General features: G+C 34.5%; 2 protein-coding genes across 3 annotated transcripts; one reads left to right on the plus strand and one right to left on the minus strand.

Annotated features, from left to right (window-relative positions):
• Window positions 1-440: 440 nt before the first annotated feature.
• On the minus strand, window positions 441-2,997 carry LOC117126472. Of its 2 annotated transcripts, none has more exons than XM_033274471.1 (2): window positions 2,696-2,997; window positions 441-2,487 (listed from the first exon to the last, which is right to left on the minus strand). In XM_033274471.1, exon 2 carries the CDS (start codon window positions 2,358-2,360, stop codon window positions 639-641), a length of 1,722 nt encoding a protein of 573 aa, XP_033130362.1. In that variant the 5' UTR covers window positions 2,361-2,487; window positions 2,696-2,997; the 3' UTR covers window positions 441-638. The 2 variants fall into 2 exon arrangements, with proteins under 2 accessions (XP_033130362.1, XP_033130361.1); XM_033274470.1 differs by having other exon boundaries at window positions 2,591-2,997.
• A 6,769-nt stretch (window positions 2,998-9,766) lies between these two features.
• LOC117126470 lies at window positions 9,767-26,265 on the plus strand. The gene is made up of 2 exons (XM_033274461.1): window positions 9,767-23,149; window positions 23,232-26,265. The coding sequence occupies exon 1, from the start codon at window positions 9,829-9,831 to the stop codon at window positions 12,520-12,522; it is 2,694 nt and encodes an 897-aa protein (XP_033130352.1). The 5' UTR covers window positions 9,767-9,828; the 3' UTR covers window positions 12,523-23,149; window positions 23,232-26,265.
• Window positions 26,266-27,530: the final 1,265 nt, after the last annotated feature.

The raw sequence follows: 27,530 nt of genomic DNA on the forward strand, positions 1-27,530 counted from the left end.
TTGACAAGCTCCATAAAATTCATATATATTCTTGTTTGAAAACAGTCCCAATCGAGCTTGCCCACAAACCTTTACAGTTACTTGACGTGCCGTACAAGTCATCAAGAAATCCACACCAACATCCATGCTCCAAAGACAAACCTGCCCTAAAAGAGACGTGGAAGAGACCAATTCCCTTCCTTCTCCGCTCTCGATCCTCACCACAGTACAAAATACATACCACATGTCATGACATAATGAGGTCAAACTGCCAGAGATGTCATCCCGTGCTAACCATAGAAACGAACAGTTTCGAGTCAAGCCCTCTGCGACACCTAATTTAAATTCAAACACCAATAAATCTGTATCTTTCCATTGCTCTTGTACACAGCCAGAGGACACATCAACATGATTCTCCTTAACTTTGTACAACCAAAACCATCGTTGACCATAGATCCATGAACCAAAAACACCAATTTTATTCCTTAAAAAAAACTTGAGCAGAACACTAGACCAGAAAAAAGAACTCAAACGACTACTTAACCATAAACACCAGATATTGCTCAGTGAGCTTACTTGAAAAACAGAATTAAAAAAACACAAACTGAAAACCATCACACAAACCCGCGCTTCTTCATCTTCGTAATCCATATAAATCTTCAATTCTTGTTAATGGGAGGCTTGGGGTTTGAAGTACCCTGCTCTGCTCCATTCTTCATGTCATCGCCTTGCTTCATGCCATCACCTTGCTTCGTGCCATCACCTTGCTTCGTGCCCTCACCTTGCTTGGGGTTGGACTTGCTCGCAAGACGTTTGCACGGTGAAATTAATGAATGCACCATTCTCATCTTAGAAGTTCCCACTACAAGTGGCCCTCCTCTGAAGAGCTTCTTTTTAACTCCCTTGTTCTTTTCTCCCCCGCCCACATTCTCAGCCTTTTCCAACTCTCCCTCTTCACTCATCTTAATGTTAGCGCCAATATCACCTTGTGTAACACCCTGATTCCCAACAATCTCCTCATCCGTAACATCCTGGAACTCATCCTCTCCACCATTAGTTACCTTTCCCTCTTTCAGTGAAGAATTATTCTCGTCAGTATCCATGTTGTCTGCTTTCACCAAGTTCTCCTGTTCCAGCATGCCCTCGTTGACTACATCAAGTCCATTTTCTACCTCCTCATTCCCCATACGTACCTGAACAGACCCTAGCCCGTTGACAGGTGCCAATATCACGTCACCGTCCCTCTGCGAATGCACTTCCTGTTGTGTTTCACCCGCCCCTGACAATTGAGTAGACCTCATGGTACCTTCATATGTGCGCCCCTTACTCCTCTCCTGTTCTGGAAAGTGATCTCTGGGACTACGTTCTCTTCGCATACCTCGATACCCTTGAGACCGGTAACGCCCCTCCTGAAAGGAATTCCTTGTAGGCTCATGTCTGGGGCGACGATGGCGTGAATCTAGCTCCTCTCTCCTGAAACGACTTCTATCTGCACTCATTTTCTTATCCTCTCTTCCTGACACACGGACCCATTTTGCCTCATCTTCCTCATACATTTTCCCCTTGCCCTTTCCTTGATGATCCCTATCCTCCTTGTTTTGTTCCTGGCGACCATCATGACCGTTGATGACTACCCCCTTGTAACTTGCAGCTCGCTCTCCTCCCCGTTCAGCTCTTGCCTCCCGCACCTCCATCTTCTCCTGCGGACTTTCCTTGTTCAGTGAACACCTCTTCACGTCATGACAGAGGCTGAAGCACTTAGAGCAATAGCCAAAGAGCTTCTCGTATCTCAAAGCGATCAGCTCTTCCCCTCCTCCATAGAATTCTCCACCGCGAAAATCAACTGATGTCTCAAAACAGAGACATTTTGTTCCATCGACGACCACTTTAACTCTCCCGTAGTCAAGGTCCACTTCGACAACATTGCCTATAGCTCCTCCAATACTCTCAAAGGTCGGCTCTGCCCAATATTGGAGCGGCACTCCCAAGACACGAATCCAAAACGTAATCTCCGTTGGGTAACTCTTTTCCATCACCGGCTTCCACCTCACAAGAGAGATCATCCAATAATCAAAGTGGTACGGCTGCATCTTCAGGACCTCCTCGATATCTTCTTCATTGTGGAAATCGAACTGAAACCTTCCAAGACCAAGATCAGCACCAGCAACTCTATCTTCCACCTTCCAGATTTTTGGCAACATAATGAGCAAAGCCGTAACGTCTTGCTCCTCTGGGTTGAAGCACTTGCCGATCAGAGTTTTGTCATAGTTCTGGATGAGCGCGGAGTTATCAAAGTGAGGCACCGTGATTCTCAATGGCTTGCGAGCTGCTTCACCACCATTTTTGTTCCCAACCGTAGCAAGAAGCTGTCCTTGAGTCATATTAATGAAAATCGCACCGAACTCCACCAACTGGAAAATAGGAAATAAGGAATTGTTTTTTTGAAATGTGATGATGTGAAACGTTGCCTCTCTTCCCCTTTTATAGATCTTCCCCTCTTCTTGAAATCTGAAGTAAACACATTGATTACCAAATATTGTACCATCAATCATATTATGCTGAAAATAATCTAAAAATCTCAAAGTGATACACCAAATCAGACCAAAGAAACCTGACAGTACATGATTTCGGTATAATTGAATCAGAGATCTGATCCTTGAAACCCACCAATCCGCCCCCTTTGACCCAATTCTCTGAAGAATCAAAAAGATCATACCTTGATAACTCCGAATCTTAACAAAGTTAGTTTGGGCAAGTCTGAACAATCGTAATCGAGCAGCCCACATCTTTATTTCCATAATCTCCAAAATCCAACCAGATCCCTTAAAACTCTTCTTCGAGATCGACTCCCATTGACACCACCTTACGATATCCATATTTCCTTCCCGTAATCTTCCAGATCCATCCACCCCAAGAGTATCTCCATCATTATACCCCGATTCTAACCGTGAAATCCCAAAAACTGCAAAGAAATCTATCATCAAACCCTAGATCTCCTTTAAATAAATCTCTTTTACATTATTTGTGAAAATACCCATAAATATTTGATTTGAAAATATATAGTAGACTTAAATTTCTTCTGAAAACGCGTAGACTATCAAGCATGAACTAATTAACTGGAATTTTGTAATAAAATAGCAGTGATCGTGTTCTATTACTTAACAGTAATGTATACTTTAATATGGATTCTTTTGTTAAGAAGAATAATAATATGAGTAAATTTTGGACTTTCATTGTTAAAAAGTATATAACAAAACGACTCAAATAACTAAGGAATTTTAGCACATTGGTTCAGCAAGAGGACAGCCCCACTTCGGTTTGTCTTCTGGTGCGAGGAAGTGAAAGAAGAGTGCCCCATGTGACTCCCCCCACTTGGTCTTATGTGTGAACATTTGGACCAATTTTATTTGCTGACTTTTTATTTCTCACCACATTATGTTTTATAATTTTAAATTGTGAAATGTTTGTAATCATATTTGTGAAGTCGGGTCGGATTCAACTTAATATAAAAAAGTACATGTCAAAAATAAATGAAGCCCTTGAGGAAAAAACAAGAAAATTGTCAAATAGTCGTTTTATTGATAGTCTACGCGTTTTCAAAAGATGCTTACATTCTACGGAAACAAATTAAAAAAATATAGCAGACAGAGAAGCTGGAAAATTAATGTTAGAGATCTGAACAGATCCTAGTAACATGAATGAATCAATGATTTCAAACAACCTAACTAGACTTGCATAATTATTTCTTCAGTTTGTTTTCCGGACTTGCAATTTAGATTTATAAGCTACAAAAACCGTTTTAGTGTAAGGCCATCTCCAACCCAACTCCAAAACACTATTTTAGTGTGATTTTTACACTAAAACCTTCTCCAACCCAACACTAAAAATCACATTATTTTAGTGCAACACTATAATTTAACACCAAATTTGGTGTGACACTATTCACCACACTAAAACACTATTCACCCCACTAAAACACTATTCACTTAATTTATTAATAAAATGGACAATTAAATAAATGACAAATAAAACTATAAATACATATAATATTATAAAATAGTTTTTAGTGTGAAATTTAGTGTTATGGTTGAAGAAAAACTTTTTTTAGTGCTGAAATTACACTAAAATAGTGTGGTTTTGACACTATAATAGTGTTATGGGTTGGAGATGCTCTAAAGAGTTACAAACGATCAATTCTTTTTCAGTTACCCTGCTAAAATTATGTTTTCAAAAAAAAAAATATATATATATATATATATATATAATATTTTCTACCAATATAGATAAACTACCTAATATGAATTTGGAAAAAAAAAATGAAGATAAACTACCTAATATGAATATGAATTTAAGCATATCATGTAGCGCTTTTCCGGCGAGAATGTGGACATCTAAAGCGAGTTTTAGAACACGAATTGTAATCATATTATTGATTTAGAATATCTAATTCGAAGCTTCTTTCTGTTGAATTCGAAATATTGTATAGGTCCCTCATTAATATTATTGGGTAGAATGTTAATATTCTCTTAGTTACGACAAATTATACTACTGTTGAAATTTTATAAACTTATATTCGATAAACTAATAAACATGATAAATTAAAAAAAAATTACTAGTTCTAATTTTTTTAAAAATGTAAATTATGATATGATTTGATAAGATAGTAAGATAATAAACTTTTGCAAACCTTTATGTAAATATATATAAACATAAATGAATAACTAATGTATATTAAATTTATACTAATAGAAACAAAATATCATATTCTTTGTATTTTATTCGCTGTGAATTCTATCTTTAATTTTTCTAAACACTTCAAAATGTGTTGATGCTATTTTTTCATTTTACATCTAAAATATATCTACATTTATTATGCACCAGATAATGAATAGAACAACGCAGAATTTGTATCTATAAATTTTAATTAAGTATATACTGTAAAATCAATTATTGTAACTATTTACCTAAAATATATTTCTAAATATATAATCTTTAAAAAAATTGTATAATAATAATAATTTGATTAATTAATAAAATATCACAATCTCAACATTGTTAATTTATATAGTTTTTAGTTTTTACTGTGCTTGAATAAATTAAATAGCAAGTCTATGTAAATAACATAATTGTAAACCGTCAAATTTAAAAAAATCCGAGGAAATATGTATTATTTCTCGAGATTCTAAAGTTATTGTTTTTTCCTTTAACATAGATTCTAAAGTTATTGTTAAGTAAGTATATTTTAATTTAAAGTGTGACTTCGATTTGCATTGGTCTCTAAAAATGAGCCCAAAACCTCGTTCGTTGCCTTCGTAGAAGATTCACACCATGTTCTTCAGTTATTGCTGAAGCTCGTGCGAGGCTGGACTCATAACAATAAAATATTTTTGTCAAACAATTTTGTTTACGTTAAAGATCGGTATGTATTTTACTATTTAATAATTAGTGGATTTAAGGGCATGTCACCGACAAAACCTTCCAGAATTATATATTCTCCGAGATCACCTTCCCTAAATCTAATTCCTTTTAAGCTATGTTTTTTTAGGATGTCTCACAGAACATGAAATCTAACTCTCTTGAAAATGAAATCTAAATTTCGCTTAGTTACTACTCCACTTACCAGACTATACTTATAACGGACACCGATCTTCAATATAGGCATGGATGTCAAGTTGAGATGGGAGAATTATTCCAAGTACCAGACTAAGGCCGGACGACTTTACTACGCATTAACAAGATTTGTAGACGAACATTGAGTTCCAACTTCCAAATTCCGAAGTCCACGTGACTGAAAGAAAATATTTCTGAGTATTTATAAATTGTGAGAAAAAGGAAACCAGAAAAAAAAACTATATTGAAAATCTTAGATATACTTCGGTTATTATGTTCATACCATATCTGCACATCAAAGAAATATCAACTAAAGAAATGTTCCAATAGCATAAGATCCTACTTATTATTGAAATTATGTAAAGATTGGTCATGCGGCTAGGGTTTTAGGCGACTGCAAGGGCGATTTCCAGATCTAGCATCTCGACGATCAACGGCGACCAACGGTGACTCTCACTGGTTTCTCTGGACCTATACTGACGCACAAGGTGTTTTTTGCCCTTGCGTGTTGTGGTGTGCCCCGGAGATCACAGCGAGGATCGTAACCTTACATACCAGTCACGTCTTCCTTACCATAATTTTGGTTTCCCTTCCTATACTCTCTAACTTTTGCTAAGTCTTCTGTATTCTTCGGTGGATCTGCCTCGATACTCGGATCCTCGGTCTATCTAGTATTTTTTGCTAAGTACAACTGTGTTAATGGCCAACCGTAAAGACTCAGGTCCTCCCCAGGATCACCGCAGATATGGAGCCAGCTCGTCTCAGGCAATGAGATGCCTTGCCATTGAGGAAGATGACATCATCAAACTACCGGAATGTGATCTTAAGGAAGCAGCAGAGCGTTTCAAACTGACTCTTATTGGCAGAGTGTTTCAGGTAAAGTGCAGGAGCATCGATGCACTGATCAACTTACTTCCTAAGCCAAGAATTTGGAATGTCGAAGGTAGGGTTCGCGGTACGAACCTTGGAAATGGACTGTTCCAATTCGATTTTGACAAGGAGGAAGATCTTCAAGCAGTGTTGAACAAGAGACCATGCCACTTCAACCAATGGAGTTTTGCCTTGGAAAGGTGGGAACCCTTTACGAAGGAAGACTTTCCAAATTCCATCCCCTTCTGGATAGGGATCACGGGAGTTCCAGTACACTTCTGGAATGATGGTACGTTCTCAGAGATCGCAAAAGCGCTGGGGACAAAGATGGCTCTAGACTCTAAAAGAGCAAAGATACAAGTTTCCATTAATGTGGACAATCCTATTCAGTTTGAGAGGAGGGTGGGTTTTCCTAATGGAGATATTGGACGCGTTACCCTAGCTTATGATGGGCTACATCGCTTTTGTTTCAACTGCAAGCACATCTCTCATGATGAGAATTCTTGTCCTCTACTGACAGAACAGGAGCGTGAGGATAGGAGAAAACAACGGCTAGAGTATAACATCAACAACGAGCTAGATCTCCCTCGCAGCCAGATAGGAAGAGACACAAAAGATAGGACTCTCAAAAGACCGAGATCGCCCCCAAAGGAACGTAGTCCACGTCTACACTATTCCCCACCTGCTTGGAGGGATGAGAGGCGCGAGGAGAAGAGACAAAGGAACTCACAACATGGCCACAAGGATTCTTTGAACTCTTACCGATCTGAACCTAAGCATCTGGTGGAGGAGAAATATCCCCAGTCTTTGGGAAGAAACCCACATAAGCACAATGACGTCTGGAACAGAATTGAAAGACCTCAAAAAGCCCGGGACTCTGGCATTTTGTCACGTCAAAGTAGTGACCTATACCATCGGAACAGAGATGGTAGGAGTTCAAGGAACTATGGAGCTAAACCTAATCTTAGCTGGAGACCTCGCCCTAACCAAGCGAATACCTATTCGAGAGAGGCTCGTAGTTCAGCAGCAAATGTAAGGATCGACAGTGAGGTCTCAAATTCGAGGGTGGACTCCCAGCGTACGATCTCAGAGAACGTCAGGGGTCTAGAACCAGGGGAAATACAAAACGCGGAGGCGGAGATGGAACGCAGACGCCTTAAAGGAAAGGGCATTGCCGCTGAGACACCGACTTCAAAGGAAAAAGATTTCCATGCCAGGTTAAATGTAGGTCGACTGACTCCTCTGTCTATTCGCGAACCTACTGAGCACCGTCCATCGGCAGTTACAAGGTACGTGGCTCCTGGACCGCTGATCACATCCACCAGAGTGGTTACATGTAATGATAATACTGAAATGGATGTGGATATGATACATGGTCCTAATCTGGACTCAATGGTGTTGACTGAGACCGATCTTGAAAATATTGAAAAATCTGTCAAGGAATTTGAGAACCTAGAAATGGATGATGAAATGATTGCTAATGATGATTTGCTTGGAGATGTTCCTGGTTTTGATGCAGTGCAGATTGATGCTTTAACTCAACTATCTCCAGTACATACTGAGATCCAAGACACACTACACGATATCCCAGTGAGCTCATCACCAGAGAGGAGGCGTGCAGATTATGCAAGCTCGCCTAAAGGAGCAAATATAGATACTGTAATGTCTCACGATGGGACTGCTGCAAAGCCTCAGGCCACTCAAACTCGTAAGCCTGCAGGGGTGTTGAAAAAGAATGTTCCAAAGAGCCCTGATGCAAAGGCGGTAAGAGCTTCTAGGAAACTGAATGCCGCTCGTGGACGCACCTCTCCAAAAGTTAAGAAAGGGAATACCTCCGGTAAGTCCGCAGCTCATCCCTCTCACAAACTCCCTCGTATTGAGGTGTACCCTTCTGCTCTAAGCAAGAAACCTTTGTCTCTTTCAGGGTCGGTGGTGTCCCAGAAACCACCCAGTAAGAGATCATGAGTGCCATCGCGTGGAATTGTCAGGGGGCTGGTGCTTACCTGACAAAGCAGCACCTCCGCGAGCTGCATCGTTGTTTTATTCCTTCTTTTCTTTTCCTTTCAGAAACAAAAAATAATTTTTCTTTTTTGCAAGACTTTCAATTTGAGTTTGGTTATAATAAATTGTTCACTGTGGAGCCGGAAGGCAGAAGCGGTGGACTAGCACTTTTTTATTTGGATTCTTTTGATGTTGAGATTCTTTTTTCCAATAATCGCATGATTGATATTGTGGCTACACTAGAAGGACAAAGAGTTTTCATTACTTTCGTCTATGGTGATCCGGTTGTAGAATGCCGAGAAAATGTATGGGAAAGACTTACCAGAATGAGCCTTACGAGAAATGGTGCCTGGCTGATGCTGGGAGATTTTAATGATATCACAGGCAACCATGAAAAAAAAGGTGGGAGGAGAAGACCTGATAGCTCGTTCATGCCCTTCAAAACCATGCTGGCAAATTGCGGAATGATTGATTTTCCATCTAAAGGAAACCCTTTCTCTTGGGTGGGCAACAGAAGCTCTGGAAAGGTTCAATGTAAGCTGGATAGGGCCGTCGGAAACGAAGACTGGCATCATATTTATTCCCACACGAATGTGGAGTACTTGCGCCTCTGGGGCTCTGACCATCGTCCTATTCTCACCCGTTTTCTATCCAAAAGAGGCAAAGGCAGAAGGGGCTTCAAGTTTGATAAGAGATGGATAGATAGAGATGGGTTTAGAGAAACGATCCTGAAAGGATGGAGTGATCCGGGGAATCTGCACCCGCCTGACCTCCACGAGCGTATCGCGATGTGCCGCAAAGCTATCGCCCAATGGAAACGAGCGAATCCCTTAAACTTCGTCGCTCGTATAGAGGAACTGAAAGAGAAGCTTGAAAAAGCACAGTTAGATGATACAATCTCGAATGACGAGATACTGCAGCTAAAATGGGACCTATGCTCGGCCTTCAGAGACGAAGAACTGTATTGGAAGCAGAAGAGTAGGGCTAACTGGCTTAAGGAGGGCGATAGGAACACGAAGTTCTTTCATGCCACGACGAAACAAAGGCGCGCCCGAAACAGGCTCACAAAATTGAAAAATCCCCGGGGGGGATGGGCAGAGAAAGAAGAAGACATTGAAAAGGTTGCAGAAGAATACTTTCAAGTTTTGTTTACCACCTCCAATCCCGGGAATTTCGATGAAGCCCTCCGGTATGTTACCGAGAAAGTTACCACAAATATAAATGAGTCACTCATTCGCGCCCCAACGGACGAGGAGATCAAAAAGGCTCTCTTTGCTATTAACCCGGACAAGGCACCTGGACCAGATGGGATGACGAGTTTGTTTTATCAGAAATTTTGGGGGTATCACTGCTGGCGAAATCTTCCGCATGGTGCGGGAATTCTTTATGTCTGAAACCCTTGATCCAAGACTCAATCAGACAAACATCTGTCTTATCCCTAAGACTGAGCGGCCATGTGAGATGACGGAGTTTCGACCAATAAGCTTATGTAATGTAAGCTATAAAGTTGTCTCGAAAATTCTTAGTAATCGCCTTAAACGCCATCTCCCGGGTTTGATTTCGGAGACCCAATCAGCCTTTGTGGCTAAGAGACTTATTACTGATAACATCCTAGTTGCGCAAGAAGTCTTCCATGCCTTGAGGACAAATCCGAGCTGTAAATCGAAGTTTGTGGCGATAAAGACCGATATGAGTAAAGCTTATGATAGAGTGGAATGGTCCTTCCTTGAGGCACTGATGAGGAAGATGGGTTTCACGGACCGCTGGATTGCTTGGATACACTTATGCATTTCCTCTGTATCATATAATGTACTCATCAATGGAGAACCAAAAGGCAATATCACACCATCCAGAGGAATCAGACAAGGAGATCCGCTCTCACCGTTTCTTTTCATAATCTTAACGGAGGCACTAATCTCCCAAATCCAGGGAGCAGAAAGAGAAGGAAGAATTACAGGTTTAAAGATTGCGAGAGATAGTCCACCGATCTCCCACCTCCTCTTTGCAGATGATAGTCTTTTTTTCTGCAAAGCCGACACTCAACAGTGTCGTGAGCTCATGAAGATTATTGAGGAATATGGTAGGGCGTCGGGGCAACAGTTGAATGTTGCAAAATCTTCAATTTTCTTCGGCAGTAAGGTCCCTCCTGAACTCAAGACTGAACTTAAAGAAGCTTTGGGAATAACTCGAGAGGGAGGTATGGGAGTTTATTTGGGCCTCCCGGAGAAAATCTGTGGATCAAAGAGACAGGCGTTTGCTTTCATCCAGGAACGACTAATGAGCCGGCTAAATTCTTGGTCAGCAAAACTATTATCTAAAGGAGGTAAGGAGGTCCTCATTAAGTCGGTGGCGCAAGCTATGCCATCTTATGTAATGTCTTGTTTCCTACTGCCGCAAGACATTATTAAAAAGTTGACAAGCGCAATAGCGAGATTCTGGTGGAGTACCAAGCAAAATAATCGGGGCCTGCACTGGGTAGCATGGAATAAAATTTGCCTCCCTACTGAAAAAGGTGGCTTGGGTTTTCGTGACCTGAAAAATTTCAACCTTGCCTTGTTGGCAAAGCAACTGTGGCGGTTGGTGCAATACCCAACATCACTACTGGCCAAAGTACTAAAGGAAAGATACTTTCGCAACTCAAATCCGATTGATGTCGAGAAAGCTAGCCAACCCTCATATGTGTGGCGCAGCATTATGGCGGCCAAGCCACTTCTAAAATCCGGTCTGCGTAAATCCATTGGATCTGGATATAATACCAGGGTATGGGACGAGCCTTGGATCCCTTCAACCCCACCTAGGCCACCTACTGGTGTTGCGCCGATTCAGAAGCCAAATCTGTTGGTCTATGAACTCATTGATCGCGAAACCAAGAGTTGGAATGTGGAAGCGCTAAAAGCGGTGATAGCCCCAGAAGATATACCGCTGATAAGCAGCCTCCGTATCAGCAGGTCCTTCAAGGTTGATAGTTTTTGCTGGATCCATACGAAATCAGGAGCTTACTCCGTTAAAACAGGATATGACGAGATATGTCGCTCAGAAAATGAGCAGAACACGGAGCTTTGCATAGAGCCTAGCGTCACAAGCCTCATCAACCAAGTGTGGGCGACAAATACGGCGCGTAAGATCAAGCATTTCATGTGGCAAGCCTTATCGAACTGTGTCCCGGTTTGCAGTCGACTGACTGATCGGCATTGCCACTCAGATCGTTCTTGCCAAAGATGTGGACACGTTGATGAGACAGTAAATCACATGCTTTTTGAGTGCCCGCCGGCCACTCAAACTTGGGCTCTCGCGCTACATCTCTCACTCCAAGGGGAGTTCCCGAGCCCCTCTATCTATAGTAACTTCGATTACCTTCTGAACAGAATAAAAAAACAGGACATGCCGGACGATGTTTTGGCTAGAATCCCATGGATCATTTGGTTCATGTGGAAATCTAGAAACGGCAAGGTCTTCGAAGGTAAGGACTTGACGCCATTGGAAATTCTCCAGTCTGCGACCTCGGAAGCGGATAGCTGGAGCATGGCGCACGTAACTCCGGAGAGGCGGGAGGAGGAGGATGGAACGCCTCTGCCCGCAACACAAGATTCACCATCAATGCGCCCGTTTTGCAGGTTCGATGCATCTTGGAAAGATGATGATGCTAGGTATGGTGGTGGCTTCGTGATGGAGAAGGAGGATGGGATACCAATGTTTGGTTCATTTGCTAGTAACCGAGTATTGTCCCCCCTACATGCTGAGTTTAATACTCTGCTATGGGCCATGAAATCCTCATTACTTCTCGGTCACGACTCGATGACGTTTGAATCAGATTGCCTGCAACTGGTTAAGCTCATTGAGGAAGAAGAAGAATGGCCAAGTCTAATGGCTGAAATTGATGAGTTTGTTGATCTTCGTTCTAAGTTTAATTCTTGCTCCATATCGTTTGTTTCTCGTACTAAGAATGTCCGAGCTGACCATCTTGCGAAAGGTGCCAGAGCTCGCGGCTTTTGCTTTTCCCATATACACTCTGAGGTCCCAACTTGGCTGGTGCTAGACACCACTTGGTTGGCTTCTTCTTAATAAAATATGGAGCTTTTGTTGTCAAAAAAAAAAGATATACTTCGGTTATTTTTCTAGAATTTTATGAAGATTTGTTACTAATTTTATGTCAAAAATAAAAATGGAAATAACTTTTGGCTTCTAATGTTTACAACGGCCCCGCCCCGCCTTGCACCGCAGTTAACAGTAACAAAAATTTCTAGATATACCATATATCTATACGTTTTTATAACTGTTAAAACCGTACCACAGTTGAACCGATTGTCCTGCACCGTTCAAACTGCAATTACCATTCGAAGCTTTTGTTTCGAAAACGGTCAAGCCCTTTGTCAAAAAAAAAAAAAAATGGTTATAAAAAAAGTGTCGGTGGACTCAGCCACATTTCAAGAATTAAAATTGAAATTAATTACCAATAATTTGAAAGCGATTTGGGAAAGCCATAAAAATATCATTCTGAAAATGTAATTATGCAAATACAAAGCAGTAAATGATAATGCTTTGTCAGGAAGAAAAGCTGCAAGGTTTTGGAAACTCAGCGTCCAATCATAGTTTCATAAAGAAGATAACGTATTCCTCCTTTTTACCAGCTGCGGGCAATAGCGAAAAAGTTAATTATCCAATTGTGTGTAATGCTCATATGACCTTTATGCTCATCGATTATTTAAAATTTAGTAATACCATCGTAGCAAAGGTGGATTCTTCCAGGTCCACATGAGCCGCGCGTAGATATGAGAAACAAATTATCATCAGTCTGGACGAGTATAGAGAGTGAAAAAAAGAAGCTAAGTAAGGGTAATAAGTAGTTATTACTTAATAAAAACTGGATAATTATAAAAATGGTACTTGCGTTCACCCGAGTCAAATTCACATCACACATCTTCGAATTAATAAAAATGATATTAATTTTTTTTAAAAAAATAGCTGAAAAAAAAAGATAATTAACGACGCCTAACACCGACATTAGGGTTTATAGTTTATAAGATTTAAAGTTTTAGGTTTGGGGTTTAGAGTTTTAGGTTTATGATTTAATGTTTATGATTTTACTAACTGTGTTAACATCCGCATTAACATCCATTAGTATCTCCATTAACATCGTTAACATTGATGTTGTTCTTGTTTTTTTCTACCTATTTTACTTTTTCATTTTAATTTTATTTTTAATTAATCATACATGACACTTTGATTGATGATAAGAAGTGATGTGCATTTGACAATTCACCACATGGGTCAGCGCAAGTTTTGTTCGATAATTATCGTCACTCTTTGGTTATGTTTTCTTTGGTTGATATTTGAACTGGATGGTCGCTGTTCTAGCCAGCAGCTGCGTTGATGCCTTTCTCACGCAGTAAGGTGCGGGGGCACAGGTTTACAGTGGCTAATTCGGTGGAGCTGTGGTTTTGGCGGCTAAGCCCCACAACGTTGTACTTAAGGCTATACACATTGAGCATTAAATGTGGCAATAGATTCTTCACTCTCGTTACTTGTATTTTCTTTTTCCCTTGCTTACAAAATCTTAAAATCTTAGGGTTGAAGGTTTGGGATTTTAAGTTTAAAGATTAGGGTTTAAACCTATATATTTATATATTAAAATTTATTAATTTATCTATCTTCGGTTTTATAGACTATTTATTAGATAATAAGAAGATATATATAAAATATAATTTTATGATTTGATCAAGTTAATTTTTTTTAATTTAAATATTCATCAATTCAAGTGTAATGCATATGTAAAAAATTTAAAATCATTTTTTATAAGTTTTCATATAATAGTGTAAAATCAAATTTAGATGATAATAAAATAAATCTATTCTTATTTTAGTATCTAATATCTATTAAATGATGATTCATATTCATATGGTTTTATAATCATTTATAATAAAAATCTAGACACTCATCACAAAAAAAAATAGTGTGGGACTCTAACAGTTTTATTAATTTATAAGCATTTTCAAAAATCCAAAATATAACTATACAAAAATGTAAGTTCTTATATGGTTAATAACTTAATATGATTGTTTCATTTATTTTAATAATATAAAATAAAAAATGACATATTACATACAATTTTTTATTCAACATCATTAATTTTTACATTTATTGTAAATGACAATAAATTATTAAGTAATGTTGATTTAAGTAGAAATTGAGAAAGATTTTTTTGTGAACATTTTTATAAATGAGTGATACATTATATTATACTCCCTCCGTTTCAGTTTAGTTGTCTTTGTGAAGGGTAATTTTCGTTTCAAAATAAGTCTCATTTTAAAATTTCAATGAAGAATTTATTGACAATATTCTCAAGTCTATTTTTCTACTGGATTAAACACGGTTAGGTGTATTGGTAATGATGTTCTTACTTTGGTATAAATTGTAATATATATAGGTATATATAAATATAATATTACTAACTGCAGAAAAATATAAAAATAATATCAAAAATTCAATTTTAATAAAATATTATTCTCCTTATTTTGAATGCTAAATTAAAAATTTGGAAAGTTAAGATAAGAAATAACTGATCAAAAATTATTATAAAATTAAATCTTAAATTTAAAATAAACATAAAATACAAATTTATGGTAGATTATCAATTAAAAATTTATATTATAACTAAGATTGTCATATCAGTAAATTTTAGTTTTATCTATTATCATTTTATTTGAACAACATAGTAAATTTTTTAAATCAAATAGTTTATTCAGTTTTTTGTAATACAAAATTATAAAAAAAGTTTAATAAGAATATTTAAAAATATTATCAGATTTGGGGACTTTTACGGGGTCTACTGGTGTCGAATCACATGTTAATGGTGGATTTTTAAGTTTTGAATTAGTAAATTTTCATTAAATCCAGACGAGATTATATATAGTTCGTCGGATTTACCGGTTCGACCGCATGTCCGGCTAGGATATAAAATCTTGGGTATGAAAAACATATGGTGTTGATATCTAAGCATTGTAGCACATGTTACAATTTAAATATATTTCTAAATTAATATATAATAGATAAGACAAAGTATGCAATGTCACTAAATTTTTTTATAAGAAAATTAATAAAAAACCAAAAACCAAAATAAAAATTGAGCAATCTTTTATTTCCCTTTTTACATAAACCAATTTATAACTTTGCTTAACCTGTGGTTACATTAATCAAATTCAAAGAATGTGCGTTCAGCCAGTATTAGATGATCATATTTTTCATTAGCACGAAGATAAATATAATATTCTGGACGTTTGTTGCTGATCTTCAGTTGCAATACCTTTGATTTATGAGACTAATTTTATGATTATAATTTGAGAAAAAGACCAGGATAGAACTAAACCAAATTTTTGTTCCCAAACTAGCACTCAAGACTCAAAATCACAAAAATATATTTCATTAAAGAGGTAAATATACATTTATACCATTTGGGTTAATTAATCCAAACCTTAGAAAATTTCTGTTCCAGTCTGGTTTCCCAGACCACCTCAAGCTTGAGTAATAGAATAGCCGTTTGAAGAAAAAAAAAATCCAAACCTTAGAATTTAGAGTTAAGACGTGGAGTTTTGGAATTAGGATTTAAAATTTTATAAAATAAAAATTAAATACCAAAAAACTAAAAATAAAAATGTTAAAAACAGTTTCAAAAAGTATTCTTAAATTATAAAAAGAAAATTTGAAAAAAAATAAAAAAAATTTGAAAACAAACAAATTTCAAAAAGAAATTATAAAAAATTTTGAATCTGAAAACCTATAATCTGAAACTATAAAAAAATTTATTTTTTTCTTTTCTTTTTATTTTATTTTTATTTTATTTGTTTTTATTTATTTTTGTTTGTTTATTTAATTTTAAATCAAGAGGATTATGGATATTTTACCCTTTAATGAATGTCATTTTTGTGACTTTTCCTTCTAATGCCATTTTTGAGACAAAAACTCAAAAATATGCTATTATTGACAACTACCCTTATAATTTTCCACTTCTACTTTATTAACCTACTGAATTATTATTTTTTCAAGCAGATTTGGCTTGATATTTTTTTTTCCTGATAGCGGTAAAGAGCTGTAAACATTAATCTAAAGATTAAAATTACGAATTTAAAAATTTTACACAAAAAAAAAAATTCAAATTCATTTCCTCAAAATGCACTAGTGATCGTTGTTGCTCTTTTAGGAGTACTTCAGTTTATGTCTCACTATATCATAATAACCTGGTTTCTAAATCGAACTTGGATGTGTCAATTGGTTTTTTCAAAACTATGATCTTCTCAAATTGCGTTTCCAAATGACTATGGGTGTTTCATTCTAAACTTAGGACCTGACTGGTTTAAACACAGCAATTGCGGTTGTGGGTGTCGGAGTTTGCGGATGCAGGTGGTTGCGGTTTTCAAGCGTTATAACATACTATTGTAATAAAATATAATAATTATCAATATAATATGATTAATAAATATATTAGGTTTTTTATAAAAACTTCAAATTAGTTGAAAGTTATTATTTTAATAAATTTTTTTTGAATATTTATATTAAAAAAAATTAAAAATATTTTATTTCGTTTTATATATGTGTATATCTTTATATATGTGTGTATAGAAATGTTTAAAAATTCTAATAAATAGTTAGTTTAAAGTTATTATAAAGCAAATTATGATTCTGCTTGTGAATTTTAATTAATATATAAAATATATATTTTTTATTTATAATATTTCCATTTTAAAATTTTAATTTTAAAATTTTCAAATATTTTTGAAAATAATTATTTATTTATTTTTCCACCCGCAACTGCCTGCAACCGCAAACGCTAGCTGGAACCAGCTTTTGATTTTAAGAAGTTCGGTGCGGTTTAAAGTGATTTGTAGCGGTTTGTCTGGATTGGTTGATGAAAATGATAAACTCTTGGGATTCGTCAAAAAAATTGTCTGGATTGGTTGATGAAAATCAAACAAGATCGATTAGCTTAATAATACAACAAGTCATCTTAAGAAAACAAAATATTATTTCATTGTTTATGCAATTTGATAATATTTGAAAATATTACTAATAGGTTTATGAAAATTGGTGAGAAACCCTGATCCATCTAGATTAATATAATAGACTCTCTGTATATATGAAGAGCCCATATGTTCCCTTTCTACAGCATGCCAATTGTAAGATTCCGAGAGAGGTTTTAATCTTGTTCAAAGATTATAAAGGATTGCAGAGACGTAGCCAATATAAGTGAATTATTAATAAACAATTGTTTGTATCTATTTTATTTTCTGATTTCATCTTCTAATATTCTAAAATCTACAAACCCATATTTTTGTATCTACATCAACAAGTTCGTCAAACAGAATATGAACAAGTTCGTGAGTTTGATTCTTATTCTATGTCAAATTAATTTGCTGTAGAATAACAATCATAAAATATTAAAAGAAATAACCAGAATATTGCCGTGGAAGCCCCTTGGTCCAGTGGTTTGACCAAATGTTCATTAATGCTTCTATATCAAAAGGTTTGGATTTCAATTACCGGAGAAGGCGGAATTATGCGAATTAAATGAGAAAAAAACTTACAAGAGATCTGCAGCATGACGCAAAGAGTACCCGTCAAGCATGGATCCTATAGGGCGGCTCAGGTGATGTAGTCAGGCGTGAATCCTCATACGGCATATATAATTTTCGGCTGTAGAATTGTATGTAATATTTCTCATATAGTTGTAATAACATAATTATCCAGCGTTAAAAAAACTAGAATATTACCAAAAAGACTGAGATTTATTTACCTTACCCAAAAGTCCGGTTCCCAATTCAGTAGCTCTGAAAGGGACAGTAGACAACTCACCACACCATTTCCTTCTTCACTTCACAAATCTCTCATCTCTCATCTTTATCTATTTTTTCCGCAGAGGTTTTTCTTTCTCCTTTGTTGAGAAAACACTTATATCCTCTTTTAGGTTTTTTCCCATCATCTCCTCAATTATTGTTGCATAAAATTTTTTGTAACTATCTTCATGCAAATCATAGATGTGAATAGTGTGTCATATGTTTATTGGGTTTATCCGGTTGCTCGATATGGAAGATCAAATCCCACTTGATCGTTCCATAATGTGTTGACGGCTGAACTTATATATGTAGTTATATTTTGATCTCTTTTACATTTTCATCAAGATAATCCAACTTCATATTTCGATCTCTTTTACATTTTCAGTTACTTATCTCAGATACTAAAAATAATATGATATATGATTAATAGAATATTGATTTCAAATAATTCAAGAGATATTGCATGGACATGAAATGTGTTGACGGTCAGTCTATGTAGTATAATTGGAAAGTGAGAAAGTAAATTATACTAAGTTTCTTATAGTGTAATTGGAATGTGAGAAAGTGTCTATAAGTGTAAAAAACTCTTATATTTTGTATAAAAATAGAAAGGTTGGAGAGTACTCTAAACAACATTAATTCTGAGCATGAAGTAACTAACACATATTATCTATATGAATTACATCTAGATACGATGCTGGATCAATCGAAGTCTTTACAGAGCAATTTTTTTTTTCTTTTGATTTGTAAAATGCGATCGTTGTCACATGATCTCTCAGAGAAGCAAACATTATCTTCCTTTTCTTAGAATTTGGGGGGTCTTGATTAGTTTTATATCTTAAATTGTTTATATCCATGCTTCACACGGTTCATAGATTTTTGTTATATGTCGGCAACATGAATATTATGATGAGAAAATGACATGTAGACTATTCAATACTTCGTTTATTTGTCAGATGATCAGTACTCAAAATTTTATGATAAGAAAGAAATATATAACAAAATGTACATTCATCGCGAATTTATGAGTAATTTTTGATTTTGAAGAACCTTACAAGTTAATGGACGATAGATAAAAATGGATAGAGTGCTGCGTATATGGACCAACATATGCTTCTTCGGGCACTTCTGGATGTATGATATAAATATACATGCTTTTCGTAACAAATATATATATATATATACTTTTTTACCAATAATCAATTCACAGAATAATCTAGACGTACTGGTCGACAAAAAAAAAATCTAGATGTACTGATATCGTGATCCAGTTCATATATATGTCATATTATATTGTATAATTAAATGTATTCTCTCAGCGGCATCCAAATTTTTTTAGGATTTGTTTCTGAAAAAAATGATAAATGAGATGGACAAACTTGATATGTCAGAGCATTTCTAACTCTATTCCATATTTTACTCTAAAATTGAAAAAATAGAGTGAGAAATTGAATGATGAACAAAAACTAAAAGCATTACTCTATAAATGGAGTAATGTTTTTATTGTTTGTTCATCACTCAATATTTCACTATATTTTTTTCAATTTTAGAGTAAAATATAGAATAGGATTGGAAATACCCTTAATCGTGTTTAGGGATTGACAAACTATCTAAATCTTAGAGCATGATTAATGGGAGAGATCATAATTATAATCTTAGAGCATGACAAGACATGTGTCTTATAAACTATTCATTATGTTTTTATTTGTAAGTAGTTTTAGTTAAAAGTGTGAATATTAAGAAAACTTGTACTTTTGAAAAATTAGCATTTAATACATAAATTCAACCAATAATAAAAATGTATGAATTATTTGATTGGTCATACAACATGTAATAAATGTAAAAGTTGATTTGGATTATGTAAACATCTTACATTGTGAAACAAACATTTTTTGTTAAAACTACTTACATATCAAAACAGAGGGAATATTTTTTTTATTTAGAATATGTTCCTTAGTTAAAAACTATTATTTGAGGCATAATTACACTAACAACCCTCTTAAGAGACTGCGTTAATCATAGTCTTAAAACCCCAACCATATAAAACTTAAAAATTTGTACTGAATCCAAACTGAAACTTAAATATTTTGGTATATGAGGAATCAGATCCAAACCAAGCCTGAACTTAAATATTTTGGTAATCACAATTAGATATTTTAATATAGTAATTATTTTTAGATCTAATATCTAAAGAAATATCAAAATGCTTTTGCCAAAAAAAAAAATAATACTCCAAGTTATACTTAATCAGCTAAAAAAAATATCTAAAAATCTAAAAATGTTCAAAACACCAAAAATATACTAAATACCTATCAGTTCTCTATCCAAATATCCAAACTGAACTTATTTTCTTAATTTTAAATCTTTAGCATAGAATATTAAAATATATATGTTGTCTATTGTTTTATTTTTTGGATTTTAAAATTTAAAAAAGTACTTTAGGATTTTGAATTTTTTTACATAATTCAAATGGACATTTGAACTTGAATTGATTAACACACAAAGATCCGAATAAAACCCAAAATGAAATTTATAAATACATGAATGAAGTTTAAAATTTTAATCTGATAATTTAAAATTTGAATAGACCAGAACCGAACCTGAATATATACATGTTTATGAAATTATATTTATGGAAAAAAAAAATATATATATATATATATATGTGTTTTTAAATGAGAAATACTGAAAATTATATTATGTGGGACTGTGGCTCTGTCCATGTGTCAAGGCAAAGACAATGACTCTTCATTAGTTATAAAAATTACAATATTTATCAATCTAATGTTTATAAAGTCTATGAAGAATCATTAGAGCATCACATTCTTCCAACTAAAATTCCACTTTACTTTACAGAAAATCACCCTTTCTCTAGAAAAGAAAAAAGAAAAGGGAATGAATAAAATTGATTCTCAATTCAAAAGGTCAAAATCCTAACAAATAAATTTGACGTTTCTACTCAAAACGATAATGTTTATTTCCCTAATTTTTTTATATTTTTATTTACTTACACAAAGATGTCCGATCAGGGATATTGAAAACCCATTTTGTGTTCTTGTAACTCTTACATGGACTCTAGGTGAGGGGTGAAGGCGTAAACCCCAACCAATACAAGGGCTTTGTTTCTAAAGACCATAACAAAGCCTAGTTTGTTACAGCTGATGCTAATTGAATTTTTTCTAAAGTAACCTAAACTCTTATAATATTTACCTTTACTGTCTAAGCGTTCCCAAAAAAAAAAAACATATAGATCCACTTGTGAAGAAGAATGTAATTTAACTTTATAATATTCCTGTCACAAGTTAGGTAAAGAATTCTCTTGATATGTGGCTTATCAAGTGAACAAGATCGCGAGGCTTCACAAATCACAACATTGTTACTTTGACATTAAGGCTTTGAATGGTGTCAGTGTGGGACGAGATGAGCGGATTAGATTTTGCGGTATGAATTCTAGGTAGCATGGAAGCTTCATTAGACGTATGCGTCCCGCTTTGAAACCGAAATCAGAAGTTTGTGGAAGCTCCCAAAATCTCGCTTTCAATACGTTTCCAAAATTACCTCTTAAAACATTTTGCAAGCTTGCGACTCTGTTTATGAATCACATTTCTTTTTTAAAAACTAAGTGTATAAATAAGTACTTTATGTTTTTATTTATATAACATCCAAAATTAATGGTATTAAAATAGAGAGAATACAAAATAAGCAAATATCAAAACTAATACTATAAAATATCTTTGCGCATAATATTTTTTTCTATAAGAGATCTTACATATATTCAAAATATTGTGACAGATATTTGTGAACTATTAAAAATAATAATTTGATAATATTTTTTATAAGCTTAACCTACTATTATTTTATAATTAAAATATGAAGTCAACTGAATTGAATAAAATTATTAAATATGAATAAAGTGATTTTTATTCTGAATCATATATTTTTAGTCATAATTTTATAAATTCATTTTTATGTTATGTATTTATATATATATATATATATATATATATATATATTTATTTATATATACGCTTCCAACACGTATCTGCTTCTCAATTTTTTTTAAAAATCCCGCTTCTACATTTCCTTGCGATTCTGCTTTCGCGTATCCGCTTCCGTTTCTATGCAACATAGGGTATATTCTGGGATAACTACGATTTATCTAAAATAAGGGGTTCAAAACAATATGTGAATAGTAATTAAAACAATAATGGAGCAATGTTCTCTCCAAAACATGACACCTCAGCTTTTAAAATGACAGAGATTTACATGTCATAAACTGAAAAAACTTGAAGAACCAATCAACTTATTTTGTTTGTACACATCAATTCTTCTTCTCCGTTAAAATTGTATCTTTCGATTGTTTTGCACTTTCCTTCTAACGATCAGGATTCCTTGAAGACGGTGGAGTGAACAGATTCATGGGTCTGTTCCGCCACAATTCATCTTCACCGCAGTTCACCGTCTCTGTCACCGGAGTCCATAGCTCGACTCATCTCTTCCAGCCTTGTGGTCAGCTTCATCTCCTCATGATTAACCTCTGTCTCGAGCTTCCTCTTCTCCGTCGCAGTTTGTCGTGTCCGTCTCGGGCCTGAATTGCGAGCTCCATCTTCTTCTTCTTCGTCTCAGGCTTGGCTCGTGGTGGTTGTTCAGTTCGTGTTCCAGCCAGCAGCACCGGACTCGTCCTCTGCAACTCCGATTATCATCTCTGTCGTGGCTGAGCTTCCGATCGAGAAGCTGGACAGCTCCTCCAATGGGTCTCTCGTCCAAGTCGCCTACTCCATCATACTCTCAGCCATCTCCATCGTCGGAATCAGCTGTGGTCACCGCCGGAATCGTCGGGATCGAAGTGAAGAAGAACGACAATGGTGATCTTTAGCTGTTTTCCACATATGGTCCTTAACGTTTTTTACTATTCACGATTTGACCCCAAAACTCTTGATATTGCAGACACACTCTCTCAAATCAACCTCTGTACTTTCGATGTGCAATTTAACCCAACCGAGAATTGTGAATTTGCAGCGTTGGTCCTTGGACTCTTGTTAACATCACATTGGGCCCAAAACTTCCATAATGTGCAATTTAATCCATGATTGTCCCCATAGACTTCCAAATGTGCATTCCAAACGCTATCAAATGCAATTATGTATGATAATGCAATATAAGGACTTAAATGCAACCTAGAATGATTAGAATGTGCTAAATGATATCCAAAATACCATTAAAAGCATGTTATATCACAGATGAGAGAACACGATCCTCCTCCATTTTCTTTCTCGGAGAGCGAAGAGATCCGTGAGCAAGTGTAGAGGGTTTTGGGTGGGAGTTCTAGGGTTTATGGTAACGGTGCAGATCTCCGGTGGATTGTGAAGATTCCAGCGTCCAGTGATGGTGAAGAGTGGCAGCTCCGACGTCGCTCTCCTCCACGTCTCGGTTCCGCTACATAATACCAACAAGAGTAAAGATGAGATGACTCTATCACTCTATGGATAACAGTGGTGGTGACGATCGGAGACAAACACAACGTCTTTTTTGCATACATGAATGGAGAGGAGGATTTGAGGGACGAACCAAGAACCATACGAAGTCTGAAGGAGGGGAAGAAGAGAAGATAAGAAAAAGGAGGTGCTGGTGAGAAGCATCAGTGTTTACTATACAAAGAAGATGATAACTTGGCTTTAGTAGAAGGATATATATATATATATATGCTTATAGAAATATACAGGTTAGGTTAAAGTGAATTAAAATTTTGAGTTTTGGTTTGATAAAAATAAATATAATTAGACAAACCAAACAGATTATAGTAAACCAGATTATTACAATTTATTACTAAATTGGTGAAATCGAAGACCATATAACATGACACTATTAGGGATCTAGCAACATTCAAACATGAAGAAGACCACAAATTCACAATCCATAATTCCATCGGGTGAAGAAGCCGCAAACAATCAAACCGATGATGAGATTATTTGATGAGTTGTTAAGCTCAAACTAAGCTGGGATTTTCTCAAGAATAATTCTTTTTGAAACTCAAGAAGAGTCGATCATACTAGCTATGGTCTAATTCTGATGCAGATGGTCGGTCTCATCCTCAAAGTTGGTGGCCAAGTTCATCAAAATGAAAGAGCAACTACATCAACAAATAAATGATGCACAAACATTTATGTGACAAATTTTATCAAAAATATCACATAATATATTCTATGTAAAATATTTTTCAAAAGCCAATACTAATATTGGTGATGGAGAATATTTACTGAAATCATTTTTAAAAATATATTATTTTAACAATAGCTAATTACTTACTACAATATTGAATTTTAAATTTGAAGTGAAGTGAAGGACATTTACTACGATGTTGAATTTTTAATTTGGTGAACAAGAAAAATGTTGGAAAAGAAATGAATTGGACTTCTATCCCTTGACTTTAAACTCAATTAAAAATAAATAAATAATAAAGTATAAATATAAAAGTGATGTAAACAAAAATTTAGCCTATATCATTTAGTAAGAATGATAGAATACGAAATCAAAATAAGGATAAAAAAAAGTCTGGTTATAAGGCCGCTGTCAAAAAAAAATTAATAAAATGCTTAAGTTCTCTATATTATTTTTAATTAGAACTCCACATTATTTTTTATCTGATCGATACAAAAGGTGATGACAAAAAAAAGATCGATACAAAAGGTAAAAATAAGGATTAAACTGATTTTTTAATATATAAAAATGTAAAACTGATATTTATATTGAAACAAAATTTAAAATACGAAATACTTTTATGGAATGGAATGAGGATAGTATTAGAGTCTTTTAGAGCACAAACTGGAACTTAAAACCCAAAAAAAAAAAAAGCAATGAGATTTTACACCACTAACTCGAGAGCAAAGGTGCGAAAAAATTAACTTCAAAGCTAATATGTTAAAGATTAATATCAAATAAATAATTATTATACAATAACCAAAATATAAAAAATACAATATATGTCTAGATTATAAATATTTAGATACAAAACTTATATTAATATAATTATTCATTTATAAAATGAAAATATTTTATAAACAATAAAATAAAAAAATAAAATAACCCCGCAGCGTAGCGCGGGTAATTACCTAGTATATATAATAGAAATTGCAGAACAAATGTTCGAATAGTGATATGTATCACAAATACTATGGATATATAATACATTATTTTACAAATTTAAAATCAATGATACTAATAAAATTTAAAGTATTTGATTAATTTATAAAAATATATGTCTGAAATTTTCTACAAATATTCATTTGTTCCCTCATTCAATACACAAAATTGGAAAATATTATGATACATAAATTTGAGAAAATATGTGACTTCGGAAAATATATGAATTTGGAGAAATATATGAACCATACCTTGTTGGGTGTGGTTAAACCATAATTAAATGATTTTTTAATAAACTTATGTAAATTATTATAATTAAAAAAAAATTAATGAGTTATGCATTAAAACTGTTAGTTTGTTAATATGTATTTTTATCAATTTTATATATGTCATTGATTAAACCATAATTAAAGAAATATTTAATCAAACTTATGCAAATTAGTATAATTAAAAATATATTTTAATATTTATAATAAAAGATAATAATAATATAAAATATATTTGTTGTTGAACCACACCATATATGACGCATATGCAGTGTCGGTCCAGATATATATGGTGCCTAAAGCGCAATAAAAAAAGTTGCCCCAAACCATAAATAATTTTGTTATATATTAAATATGTAATATAATGATACAAATATTATTTAAATTTAGTTATTTCTCAAAGAAAAAAACATTAGTACATTATTCATAAAAGATACTCATTTTATTTTTCTTATGTGTACGCATATCAACTTTGAATAATAAGTATTTTTACTAATTCGTACTTTATTGATATCATAAACAATCTATATAATGGTTCATGTGTAGATAAACATTTTTAAATTATATATTAGAAACACAACAATACAATACATATGATAAAAGATTGTAAGAAGTATACAAAATTATTATTTAATCAAATTTCAATAACATCAACCAGTTTGCAGATTTTTATTGAGTTTATCTTAGAATCTCATATGTAAAAAATAGTTTTTTATTTGTTTGGTATTCAGGATTTACCAAAAAAAAAACAATATAAAAACGTTTTTTTTGTCGGCTGCCCATGTAAACTAGATCAAGTAGTGGCAGACGAGCCGCAGTATAAAACCTTACGAGAGGAAAAGTAAAGAAAAGACAAGAAACTTACATGAAGATTGGAAGATTAAAAGATACACCTATTCTAATAAAATAAGTAACAATGGAAGATGTAGTTTTTACGAGAGAAAGAAGAAAATATGCTGAAAATTGAAAAATGAGGAGAGAACGTCAATTTCTAGGGTTGTGATTATAATTACTTATTGTGATTACCAAAAATAAGGGGAAAAAAGTAGTGCTGAGGGCATGAGATTCAAACTTGAAATTCCCAACATATGGGAAGACATACACGCCACTGAACCAAAGAGATTTCACTGTACTTGCTAACGTCGCTAAAATTTTAATAGATTTTAGCGCTCAAAGCTTTTGCTTTATGGGCTTTAGTCCAGGGTCGGCCATGCGTATATGATTACAAGATGCTATTTAATGAATCTTATCAATTCTGAACCGCATCGGATTCAATTTAAAATTTGTAATATTAAAAAATGTTACATTTTTAGAGTTATTTACACTCAAAGGCTGTTTTAAGTTATTTATAACACAATAAGACAGTTTCTACTTTTATGACACTTTTTCTTAACATCTCTTAAATTTTTCTTTCATTACTAACTAAAATATAAGTAGAGCATAATCTGTAGGATCCAGTAATTTCTCATCTTCTTTCTTAGATCTTCTTTATCAGTTCTTTATTTTTTTCAGTTAATTGATTTCATAAAATAAAAAGACAATCTCATCCACTTTTCTTTCATAGTTCCTCTTCGTTGTGCTTCCTGGTCCTCGTCCGTGATGAACCTCAGCCCAGTTCAATTGCGGTTCGTCTTCTCATTCGTCATAAATCACACGACCAAGCTTCCTCCACGTTGTGCTCCGCAACTCATCTACCTCGCGCTGTGACAATATGTCGCCGTGGTTGTGATGGTCAGAATCTGTGACGGACGGTGCAGCTCGGGCAGCAATGGAGTTTTTCTCACATTTTCACATATGGTCTTTTATTTGTTAGGTTATTATCAATTTTTCCCAAACTATC

Source organism: Brassica rapa, chromosome A07 (genome assembly GCF_000309985.2).
Source record: "Brassica rapa cultivar Chiifu-401-42 chromosome A07, CAAS_Brap_v3.01, whole genome shotgun sequence".
Taxonomy (NCBI): domain Eukaryota; kingdom Viridiplantae; phylum Streptophyta; class Magnoliopsida; order Brassicales; family Brassicaceae; genus Brassica; species Brassica rapa.